The 12,348-nt window shown below is 49.6% G+C and overlaps 1 protein-coding gene across 2 annotated transcripts in view; it reads left to right on the top strand.

Moving 5' to 3' along the window:
• The first annotated feature begins 260 nt into the window (after window positions 1-260).
• The window catches only part of MFHAS1 (multifunctional ROCO family signaling regulator 1), a 98,226-nt gene continuing 86,138 nt past the window's right edge, over window positions 261-12,348 (top strand). For both annotated transcript variants that reach the window (XR_009349582.1, XM_059155864.1), the window contains exon 1: window positions 261-3,269. Coding sequence is in view for 1 of the 2 variants with exons in the window: in XM_059155864.1 (XP_059011847.1) it covers window positions 272-3,269 (2,998 nt within the window). In the remaining variant the exon portion in view is untranslated. The remainder of the gene's footprint in view (window positions 3,270-12,348) is intronic.

The raw sequence follows: 12,348 nt of genomic DNA, 5'->3' as shown, positions 1-12,348 counted from the left end.
CTGCACTGCCCGCCGGCCGCCGCCGCCGCCGCCGCCGCCTCCCCCCGCGCCGCGCGCCCGGCGCCCCCCGGAGCTGCTCGCGTCGCCGCCGCCGCCGCCCCCCAGCTGCGGGCGCCCGGCCGCTGGCTGCGCTAGGACCCCCGGCCGCCGCTCGCCGAGGGCCGGTGCGGAGAGAGGAGCGAGAGGGCCCGGGAGCCTGGCGCCCGGCCGGGCGCAGCGCGGCATGTAGCTGCGGGCGTCCGCGTGAGGCTGCCGGCCCGGGGCCCCTGTCATGGCTGCGAAGGACAGCGGGAACCTGAAGACGGTGAGGCTGTGGCGGGACGCCGCCCTGCGCGCCAGGAAGCTGCGGAGCAACCTGCGCCAGCTCACCCTCAGCGCGGCCGGGGGCTGCCCGGGGGCGGGCGCCGAGCAGCTCGACTCCCCCGACGCCCCCCAGCTCGTGCTGCCGGCCAACATCGGGGACATTGAGGTGCTGAACCTGGGCAACAACGGCCTGGAGGAGGTGCCCGACGGGCTGGGCTCGGCGCTGGGCAGCCTGCGCGTCCTGGTGCTGCGCAGAAACCGCTTCGCCCGGCTGCCCCCGGCCGTGGCCGAGCTCGGCCACCACCTCACCGAGCTGGACGTGAGCCACAACCGGCTGACCACCCTGGGCGCGGAGGTGGTGAGCGCCCTGCGGGAGCTGCGCAAGCTCAACCTCAGCCACAACCAGCTGCCCGCCCTGCCCGCCCAGCTGGGGACCCTGGCCCACCTGGAGGAGCTGGATGTCAGCTTCAACCGGCTGGCACACCTGCCCGACTCCCTCTCCTGCCTCTTGCGCCTGCGCACCCTCGACGTGGACCACAACCAGCTCACGGCTTTCCCCCGGCAGCTGCTGCAGCTGGCGGCCCTGGAGGAGCTGGACGTGTCCAGCAACCGGCTGCGGGGCCTACCTGAGGATATCAGTGCCCTGCGCGCCCTCAAGATCCTCTGGCTGAGTGGGGCCGAGCTTGGCACCCTGCCCAGCGGCGTCTGCGAGCTGGCCGGCCTCGAGAGCCTCATGCTCGACAACAACGGGCTGCACGCTCTGCCCGCCCAGTTCAGCCGCCTGCAGCGGCTCAAAATGCTCAACCTCTCCTCCAACCTCTTCGAGGAGTTCCCTGCCGCGCTGCTGCCCCTGGCTGGGCTGGAGGAGCTCTACCTGAGCCGCAACCAGCTCACCTGCGTGCCGCCGCTCATCTCGGGCCTGGGCCGGCTTCTCACCCTCTGGCTGGATCATAACCGGATCCGCTACCTGCCCGACTCCATTGTGGAACTGACGGGTCTGGAGGAGCTCGTGCTGCAAGGGAACCAGATCGCCGTGCTGCCCGACAACTTCGGCCAGCTCTCCAGGGTGGGCCTGTGGAAGATCAAGGACAACCCGCTGATCCAGCCCCCCTACGAGGTCTGCATGAAGGGGATCCCCTACATCGCAGCCTACCAGAAGGAGCTAGCGCACTCCCAGCCCGCTGTGCAGCCCCGCCTCAAGCTGCTCCTGATGGGCCACAAGGCCGCGGGGAAGACCTTGCTCCGTCACTGTCTCACTGAGGACAGAGTGGAGGGAAACCAGGGAGGAGGGGACAAGGAAAAGAGCTGCCCCGCTGCAGCTCCTTCTGTGAGCAAAGGCATCGAGGTGACCAGCTGGACGGCGGACGCTTCCCGGGGGCTGCGGTTCATTGTGTATGACTTAGCGGGCGATGAAAGCTACGAGGTGATCCAGCCCTTCTTCCTCTCCCCGGGAGCCCTCTACGTGCTGGTGGTGAACCTGGCCACCTATGAGCCCCGTCGCTTTCCCGCCACCGTAGGTTCCTTCTTGCATCGGGTCGGGGCCCGGGTTCCCCATGCCGTGGTGTGCATTGTGGGCACGCATGCAGACTTGTGTGGGGAGCGGGAGCTGGAGGAGAAGTGCCTGGACATTCACCGCCAGATCGCCCTGCAGGAGAAGCACGACGCGGAGGGACTGAGCCGGTTGGCCCAGGTGGTGGACGAGGCCCTGACCCGGGACTTTGAGCTGCGCTCCGCCAGCCCCCACGCTGCCTACTACGGGGTTTCAGACAAGAACCTCCGGCGGCGCAAGGCCCATTTTCAGTACCTGCTCAACCACCGGCTGCAGATCCTGTCTCCGGTGTTGCCCGTCAGCTGCAGAGACCCTCGCCAGTTACAGCGCCTTCGGGACAAGCTGCTCTCCGTAGCTGAGCACCGGGAGATCTTCCCCAATTTACATAGAGTACTGCCTCGATCCTGGCAGGTGCTGGAGGAGCTGCATTTCCAGCCGCCCCAGGCACAGAGGCTGTGGCTCAGCTGGTGGGACTCGGCCCGCCTGGGCCTGCAGGCTGGTCTGACCGAGGACCGGCTACAGAGTGCTCTTTCGTACCTGCACGAGAGCGGCAAGCTGCTCTACTTCGAGGACAGCCCAGCCCTCAAGGAGCACGTCTTCCACAACCTCACCCGCCTCATCGACATCCTCAATGTCTTTTTCCAGAGGGATCCTTCCCTGCTGCTGCACAAGCTGCTCCTGGGCACCAGCGGCGAGGGCGAGGGTGAGGGCGACAGCTCCCCGCTGATGGTGACACCCACCCCAGGCCAGGAACTTTTGCGGGCCACCCAGCTCCATCATTACGTGGAGGGCTTTCTGCTTCACGGGCTCTTGCCAGCCCATGTCATCCGGTTGCTGCTGAAGCCTCACGTCCAGGCCCAGCAGGACTTGCAGCTGCTGTTGGAGCTGCTGGAGAAGATGGGACTCTGTTACTGCCTCAATAAGCCCAAAGGCAAGCCTCTGAATGGATCCACGGCTTGGTACAAGTTCCCGTGCTATGTGCAGAACGAGGTACCCCATGCAGAGGCCTGGATTAACGGGACCAACCTGGCCGGGCAGTCTTTCGTGGCCGAGCAGTTGCAGATTGAATACAGTTTCCCCTTCACCTTTCCACCCGGCCTGTTCGCGCGCTACAGCGTCCAGATCAACAGCCACGTGGTGCACAGATCGGACGGGAAACTTCAGATCTTTGCGTATCGGGGGAAGGTTCCGGTGGTGGTCAGTTACAGACCGGCCAAGGGGCTCCTGCAGCCAGACACTCTGTCCATTGCCAGCCACGCGTCGTTACCAAACATATGGACGGCATGGCAAGCCATAACCCCCTTGGTAGAGGAACTGAATGTCCTGCTTCAGGAATGGCCTGGACTGCACTATACCGTGCACATTCTCTGTTCTAAGTGCCTTAAGAGAGGGTCGCCCAATCCACACGCTTTCCCAGGTAAGTGGAGGGAGGGACGTGGCTCTTCTGTGGCAGTGGTTTAAGGTGTGTTCTGTTTTTTTTTGTTTTTTTTTTTTTGTTTTTTAAGGTTCTTGTGGTTCATTTAATTGATTATTTGTTTAACCTCACAGGTTCCCTGGGAAAGTTCTTAAGGGTAAATTCAAGGTAGCTGAGGGGATAAGCAAAAGACAGTACATACATGAGCGAGATTAAATTGTCCCCAGGATCACACTCTCCTAATAAAAACCCAGACTTCAAAAGTGGTTTCCGGTCCCACTTTTGGATTTTGGATCTCTTTTTCCCCAGTGAGCCAACCTTTCATGGAAGGAATTTCAGCTGGTTGAACAGAAGATGGGCCGTGTCTGACATGAGCCTCATGCCGAGCCCTGAGGTACTGTGCCTCTTAGACACGTCTCCAAGGGGGGCTTTCGGCTGGAGATGTCATTTTCACCATCTTTTGTTTGGATTCCGTGTAATCGTAACGTAAAGATTATTGCTCATTTTTCTTAGGAAATTCTAGAGAAGAATGCTTTGTAATCAGGGTGAATGATGGATTAGGAAGGACCAGAATTTCAGTCTGAAATGCGTGACTAAGTGCTAAGATCACTGTTACCCAGCACACTGGCAGGCAGGGAGGACGGATTACTGAAATCTCTGAGGGGAGTTTTCTGGGTATTTCCTGCCAATTTCGTGCTTTATAGAGGTCTAAAGGTTTGCTTTTTTGCTGAGTCGTAGAGAGTGGAGCTCTTTGGTAATATTTGGTTGGAGATGGAAGGGACAAAAAGCTGACAAGAGAGGTGTGTGTGTGTGTGTGTGTGTGTTTTCCTTTTTCTCTTTTGGGGAATGTTTTGCCACAGACTTTTTTTCTGTTTTACTTTCTTAAACCATTATAGGTGAGTGGAAGAACTCCAGGACTTGTGGTCTGGGATTTTCGGAGCTTGGTTAATTGATATCCTGAGTCTTTAGTTGGGAATGTGTCCATTTTTCACACTGGAGCATTCTTTAAACAACTCTGATTTTGTGGGTGTAGGCATCGTTAACAACATTCCAAGTGACCTGAGGACAAACCCGCATGATAGCATCATAGCCAGTTTCTTCCCTCGGTTCCCACCCTCAGGGAGCAGAGCGGTGCTGAAATGCAAGACTGCAGGCCATTCAGATCTTTGTCCTAGTCTGAATGCAACTCATAATAGTATCAGGAAGCAACTGGACACCTGTATTTCCAAGGGTAACATCTTCCTGTTGCCCTAGATCTAGACGGGGTTTAATTCTCCAGCTTGAAAAAAACCACCTTATTCAGTTACCAGTCCATTGAGCTGTCCTTTGTGAGTGATTATCTGGTGTCTTGTCATTGTCCCTGACACGGTAGACTCTTTAGTCTGTCTTATATTTGCCTTTGTATCTTTCTCACAGAAGCAAATACTTCTTTATTGTGTTACTAGATTGAATAAAGTGGTGAAGAGTTACATAGTCACAGAGTTGCTTAGTGAAGGAGCTACCTAAAGCTGATTCCTAATCTAAAGATGGAGCATTAATAAATCTGCTATTATCAACAAAGGGAAAGACCCAGATTATTGGACAAGTGAAGATCTGTGTAGGGGAATTCCAGGAACTTTGAGGAGTTAATCATGGGGCCGGATTTTTTTTCCCCTCTAAACTCATCTCTTTATTTTTTATTTTTAACAGTCATGAGTTCCACCAACAAGCATGTGCCATGCTATGGACCCTGAGAGTCCATTATCTTGCTATTGTTTTGCCTGTTTGCCTTTCAAAGGAGGCACACCTGGTTTGCAATCTAGGCTATAAGGAAAGGATGATTTTTCTCAATGTAAAAAAAAAACAAACCATAAATGGTTGAAAATTATTGAATTATCTTGTCTATTGAGTAAGAATAAATCATTAGGTGTTTTGGTAACAAAGATTGTGCATTTCTGTCTTATTTGTGGTCGGAGGACCAAGTTATCTTTTTTTTTTTTTTTTTTTTTGCTTTTTTTAGGATTATATTTCTTTGAAAAGTAGCAAAGGGCACAGAATAGTGGGAAAAAGATGATATGGTACATTATGGTACATTCATGACATTAAGAAGACAGGGAAGTAGCTGTATGGTGACAGATGTTAACTAGACTTAGCATCGCAATCATTTTGCGATAGACACAGATCCTTATGTTATTTATCTGAAACTAATATTATATGTTAAAAACACTTCAATTTAAAAAAATGAGTAACAGAAGATGGGAAAAAAACACATTTTCCTCTTTCAGATTGTTCTGTAGCAGCCATCATTTGATAGTATTTATCACAATTCTGAACAACTTGGGAAGAGCTAAAATAATAAACTAGAAGGCAATGTACAAACAATTATAATGTTGAGTGTTCCGTTAGGGCATCCATGTAAAAATACGTTTGAGTCCCAGGGTCACTAAAATAGATTTTCAGTCAGCAGAAACCTTTGAATCTATTGGTAGACTTTTTGTCTTTTTAAGAGGTCATTTTGTATTTTAGAGACATTGAAACAATTTGTTACTTAGTTTTACATTCAATTAAAGTATCAAGATCCTTTGTAAACTCTTTTTTTAAGGATTTTATTTATTTGTTTGAAAGAGAGAGAGCAAATGGCCACAAGGGGAGGGACAGAGGGAAAGGGACAAGCAGACTCGCTGATGAGCAGAGTTCCCAATGTGGGACTCAATCCCAGGACCCGGAGGTCATGACCTGAGCTGAAGTCCAGTGCTGAACTGACTGAGCCACCCCTGTAAACTCAATAATTTTAGATATGATGACATAAAATCGAAGGAGAATGTTTTGTGGACCATTTATTTTGTGTATGTGTGGCAATTTTAAGTTATTAGTTTTTAAAATAGGTGCTTTTTCATAGAAATGACTTGAGCAGACAACTGTCAGAGAAATTTGAGATCCATTAAAATAAAGTTTACTGGCGGAAAAATTCATTTATTTTTTCCCAGTGGTGAAAAAGTGGATTTTTAATTTTTTCACCTTTAAGACATTAAAATAAGAATCAATAGCAAATTACTGTCTCCCTTGATTTTATACAGAAGAAATGGAAAATTGCATTACTATCTTTTAAAGGTGTTTTAGGGGGTGGGAGGGTAAAGGACCTGGTTGGTCCTGTTCAGTGTTGAAACTAAAAGGAAACAGAAGGATAGTTGACACTATCCTTTCTGGCCTGAGCTGCGCTCATGCATTTGGCCTAGAGAGACATAATGCTGGATTTCTCTTTCCTGATTTCAGTTTACAATGTGATGTTTTAAAAACTCCTCAGCCAACGACCACTTGGTTTTAAAAGTTCTAGTGAGAGGCGCTTTCGGCTCAGATCACGATCCCAGGGTCCTGGGATCGAGCCCCTGAGTCAGGCTCCCTGCTCAGCGAGGAGTCTGCTTCTCCCTCTCCCTCTGCCCCTCCCGCCCCGCTCTTGCTCTCTCTTGTCTCTCAAATAAATAGGTAAGTAAATAAATAAATAAATAATCTTAAAAAAAAAAAAGTTCTAGTGAAAAAAGATCTCTTCATGTTGTTAGAGAGATGACCTCCTTAATCTGGTTTAAGCCGGAAGGGTTGTGCAACAGAGATGCTTTTGGAAACTCGGAAGAGATTAGAGTGTCGGTGTGTGTTTGCCTGCTTTCTCCAGGTACGGACCTCCTGTTAGCATCTGCCAACCAGGTGTCCTCCTCTGTACTTGGTAGGGTACATTTCTTTCGGTGGTGTATTTATTTATGCTTTTGTTCTTTTCTGCCAATAGGGCATCTAGAGCAGGAGAGCTGAATACCCCTGAGGTTGCATGATGTGTGGCATACTGAGTCCGATGCGGAAGCTAGGATATAGGTCCTAGCAAGATGCCTGTCTTTCGAAGATTCCATTCAAGGGGTGGAATGGAGGAGGGTGTGTGTGTGTGTGTTGTGTGTGTGTATGTGTGTGTGTGTTTAAGATTTTATTTGTTTATTTGACAGACAGAGATCACAAGTAGGCAGAGAGGCAGACAGAGAGAGAGGAGGAAGCAGGCTTCCCACTGAGCAGAGAGCCCGATGCGGGGCTCAATCCCAGGACCCTGGGATCATGACCTGAGCTGAAGGCAGAGGCTTTAACCCACTGAGCCACCCAGGCGCCCCAAGGAAGTGTATTTTTCAATCGGAAGAGTGGGTCTTAATGAGTTGAACTTGGCTTGCAGGTGATTTTTCACTAAATATCCTACTCTCCGAATCTTTAAAGGTCATTTTTAGGAACAATTAGGAAAAGCCGCCCAAAACAGTAGACAGATAAGTAGCATACAGTTGCTGTTATATTTGGTCTCTTTCCTTCACTCAGTGACTCGGAGCCTTTCGTCTCCTGAGTGCCTTTCGCCCTTGTTCCATTTCTTGTGCACTGTGTATACCTCTGAGGCATTCAGCATCCTTGCCTTGCTCTGTTGGGGGTTTCTGGATGTCACACTATCTCTTTGATTAGGTTGTTCGCTGGCTTCCTCAGAGCAGGAGGCCTGCCTGAGGCTTTGTGGCTTTTGTAAGAGCTCAGATGTTTGCTGAATGATTGTTTGGTCTTTTATGAGAAATACCTTTTTTTTTCCTTTGTTATTCACATTCTCTGTCAAATTCCCAGGTGGCCCAGGAATGATCATCTCGCTTTGTCCTGTGTCCCAACTTCCCTCTTCCACCCCGCAAGTGTCCCTCTGGTGTGCCCATTGTGTGTGTATTACTGGCCTTTCCCTTGAATGGGCCCTTCATTTTGACCACTGAAGCAAAGGAGAATTCTTGCCTTATTATAGCTCAGTTTTAGAGTTCCTGGAATTTGAGCATGACCTAGTTGTTTGGTTTGAATTAGTCATTGTTTTTAATTTCACAAAGGTTATTAAGTATCTTTTTTGGTTTAGCTTTGTTTACACGGATGCCTCTTGGCTTTTATTTTGTGAGCAGTGCTCTTTGAACTCTCGTGGGCTTTGTTTCATATAAAAATCAAAACCTTCATCATGCTCTGGGAGAAAGAACTATGGGGCAAAATAGAATTCAAAGACTTGAAAAGCCTTTGGAGTATTTAAATTATTTTAAGTATTAGGTGCCTCTTCTTTAAACTCTCGAATAGAATCCCAAGCCCATCTCTGCACAAGGAGTTTAGAATTAACTTCAAGAAAGTAGTTCCTATTCGTCAGCCCGTGTTTCAGGTCCTGTTCTGATCCGCGCTCACCTTACCTCCCGTAAACCTCACTTGTTTTTGTTCTTAATCACATACTTCACTTTACCACCTAAAATGCTGTTTGGGGGATTAGGTGAGAAAATGTGTTGAGGAAAAGTGGTTTTCTGTGTCTTGGAAGAAGTGGGGCGGGGCCTGGGCCTTCTGCTCTACAATATAGGAGAGGGGTGCAAGGCTGCTATTGGGGTGAACATTTCTGGATGCTTTCTCCATTCACCCATGAACTTCCTTCTCTCCATGGGAGCCTGTTTTTTTTGGGGGGGGAGGGGTGCTTCTTTAGATGAAGGACATGGTCATCCATCATGGACAGTCCTTTAAAAAAAAAAAAAAAGGCCAGGACAGGTGTGGACCTCCTCTCTTGGGCTCACTCTCCTGCAGCCCTGCACTCCTGTGCCTTGGGGTGGAGAGAAGAGTTCTTTGTGTTTCCAGGCTCCGTGGAAAGGGCACTGGGTCGGGTCTGCTTGGGGCAGGCCCCACCAGCTCTCTGCTCTCCCTGGTTCAGCAGCTCTGATTACAAAACCAGGGGCTGGGCCATTAGACTTACAGTCCTCTGGGGGCTGGCTACCTTTGCATTAGTGGGTTAGCAGGACGGGGCCCCATTCTGACCCACATTCCCCAGTTCTGTTCTAGCATTAAAGAAGCTGCCCTCTGATCCCCGGTTGGCTTCTGATGTCTGCACAACTGTAGCACCCAGAGCCATCCACAGGCATCTCAGACCACCGCAGAGCACGCGTAGTGACATTTTCCACAAAGACTGTCCCACGTAAGGTATGGCGGTATGATTCTGTGATTACATCCTTCCTCCGAGTCCGGACGTTCCCTGTGATGTCCCAGTACTCCTGGACAGTGCGTGGCACAGGGCTCAGAAGCTTGGATGGGGGAAGTGGGTGGGTTCAGTAGAGATTGGTTATTTTTAAAGAACTCAAGAAATTCTAGTGTTTCTTAATTGGTTCCTCGGCAAAGAGCTTTTTTGGGTTGTTTATAAGGTTCTTTACCTTAAAAGTGTGTATTTTAAGGTAAACGTATGTAAGTTGCTCATGTGATTTTCCTGGTACCTCCATTCCTGCCTCCTCTATGGGTCTCCTAGCTCTGAAAGACAGGGCAGAGGGGTGGGCAAAGGAGCAGCTGGCTGGGAGGTCAAGGTGAATGAAGGGGCAGGAGCTGCTGTCGAAAAGCCCTCTTCTCCTGATCTCACATTTGCTCTCCTCCAGGAGTCAGTCAGTGAGCTCTGCCACCGCCCTGCAGCCCCCCACTGCAGTCCCCCACTGCTCCACAGCTTTCTCCCCACCCCTCCTTGTCTCTGTCCCCCAGAGAGACCGAGTGTAGGTGAGGAGAGTGACGGGGCGCTGGTGGTGGTCTCGGGGAGAGGCTCTCCCTGGTTTGTACCAGCTGTTCTCCTGCTCCCCCATGCTGTCGCTTTCCAGAAGCTCCGCACGGAGTTGGGGTTGCAGGTTGGAGTTCATGGAAGCCGGGAGGAGTTACAGGCTGTCGCGAATGCAGACGTGTGTCCTGCCTGTGCCCTAGGTGACAGAGAACAGCCCCCAGACACCACGGCCAGCCAGCCTGACTTCTTTGAGGAGAGGCAGGAGGAACATTTTTTAGTTATTTTTATTTTTGGCACTGGAGGCTTGAAGACATTTTCTCATTTTTCCTTTCTCAGCACGATCTCTTAGCTGACCATGCTGGCGCTTGGTTTCTTAAGGAGTGAATTAGTGAAAAGCCAGACAGAAGGAGAAGTAGATTCCCTGCTGAGCAAGGAGCCCGATGTAGGACTCGATCCCAGGACCCCAAGATCCCGACCCGAGCTGAAGGCAGCTGCTCGACCACCTGAGCCACCCAGACATCCCAACCCTCCTCCTTTTTTAAATCAATATCCATATAACAGGAAATTAACTTTTTAAATAAACAATTCCTTTTTTCCCCAAGATTTTTATCAATTTTTTTTGTAACAGAGGGAGAGAGCCCACAAACAGGGGGAGCGGCAGGCTGAGGGAGAACCAGGCTCCCCACTGAGCAGGGAGCCCTATGATGTGATGTGGGACTCGATCCCAGGACTCTGGGATCATGACCAGAGCCGAAGGCAGATGCGTAACCCACTGAGCTGCCCAGACGCCCCTAAGTAAAAGATTCCATGGCATTTAGTCATTGTCACTCATTGTCAGGGCCCCGACACCTCAAGTCAAGAGCATCTTGAGTCGAGCAGGGGAGGCTGCTGGCTTCCTTTCTGGGGCAAAAGGACTGGAAAAGTCTCTCACCAGGCTCTTTGTGGCAAACTTTCCTTCGGAAGCATGACTTGAGAAGAGTAGGGCTTTTTATGCTGGGCCTTGAGATACCATGTTGTTGAACATCTTTTAATATGGCTGCAGTGACCATCCTCTTACTTGGTGTCGATGAGAGGATAGAGAGAAGCTCGTGGGCCTTCCGGTCTGTTCTGTGGCATTTGTGATTTAATGGGGGGGGAGGGCTGACTGTGAAGACACATAGAAGAGAAGCACGTATAAGTATTGTGTAATCACTTGTCTTCTGTGCAGTGCTGTTTTTCTACTCTTTCTTTTTTTTTTTTTTAAGATTTTATTTTTATTTATTTGACAGACAGAGATCACAAGTAGGCAGAGAGGCAGGCAGAGAGAGGAAGGGAAGCAGGCTCCCCGCTGAGCAGAGAGCCTGACATGGGGCTCTATCCCAGGACCGTGGGATCATGATCTGAGCCGAAGGCAGAGGCGCCACCCAGGCGCCCCTCCTTTTTAAATTAAATTAAATTAAATTAATTTATTTGAAAGAGCAGAGAGACATGGGTAGAGGGAAAGGGCAGAGGGAAAGGGGGAAGCAGACTCCCTGCTGAGCTGGGAGCCTGATGCAGGGATCAATCCCAGGGTCCTGGGATCATGACCTGAGCCAAAGGCAGACACTTAACCAACTGAGCCACCCAGGTGCCCCGCTGTGCTGTTTTTCTACAAAAATGTTGAGTAGAGCTCTGGAATGATTGACAAGACCATAGGCAGGAGAGTTAAGGGGATGAACTTGCATTGAAACAAAATTAGGTTATTACCAGATTAGACAGACAAGTGTACCATAAGTTTATTAGCTGGATTCTGTCATTAATCACTGGAATGCCTGCTGTATGCAGAAGTCTGTACTGAACTAGGAGTTGGAAGAGAATAAAATAAAAAAAGATACATGGTCTAGGGAGCTGAATTGGGATTTGGGTTGATTTAATTTTTGATTTTTATATATAGGGAATCTGATACATATGGAGAAATTCATTTGCAGGTTTGAATCATTACTCAAAAAGAAAACCTGGCTTTTGATTTTTCCTGGAAAAAAAAAATGTGATTGTACTGAGAAAAGTCAGCTACCACTTCGAATTTGCTTGATATAGAGTAGTAGGTGCAAAGTGGTGCCCAAGCCATTCTCTTCCGTTGATTTTCAGTCTGGATCATTTGTTTGCAAGAAATCTCAGGCAGATCTTGGAGAGAAATCTTGAAGAAAATGCACTGGAGGTGAGGCTTTCTAAAAACTTTGAAAACAAATCTGTTTTTCTGAGGAGGAAAGTGCCTTCTGCTCAGGAGACTTTACGTTTCTTAGAACCCTTTATGTGTTTGCTTCCTCCTGAGAAGGATTGAAGTGATCAGTCATTTCTGACACCAAAGATTTATGAACACCACGTCCAAAGACAGTACAAATTAAATTGGATGCTGTTGTAATAAAAAATATATGGCTGCTGCTTATAGGTTTCTTTGTTGAAGGAAGTGTTGCGGAGGTGGCGTTCTGTTCTTAGCATGTTAAACGTTGAGAGAATGAAAGAGTTAATTTTCTTAGATCCTCCCCACCCTGGAAATGAGGAGTTAGTCGTGAATTTGAGTGTCCCAGAACAAGCCTCTTTCTT

The sequence above is a fragment of the Mustela lutreola genome, chromosome 18, assembly GCF_030435805.1.
Source record: "Mustela lutreola isolate mMusLut2 chromosome 18, mMusLut2.pri, whole genome shotgun sequence".
NCBI lineage: Eukaryota > Metazoa > Chordata > Mammalia > Carnivora > Mustelidae > Mustela > Mustela lutreola.
Note: the sequence above shows the minus strand (reverse complement) of the source record. Positions and strands in the feature narration are given on the sequence as shown.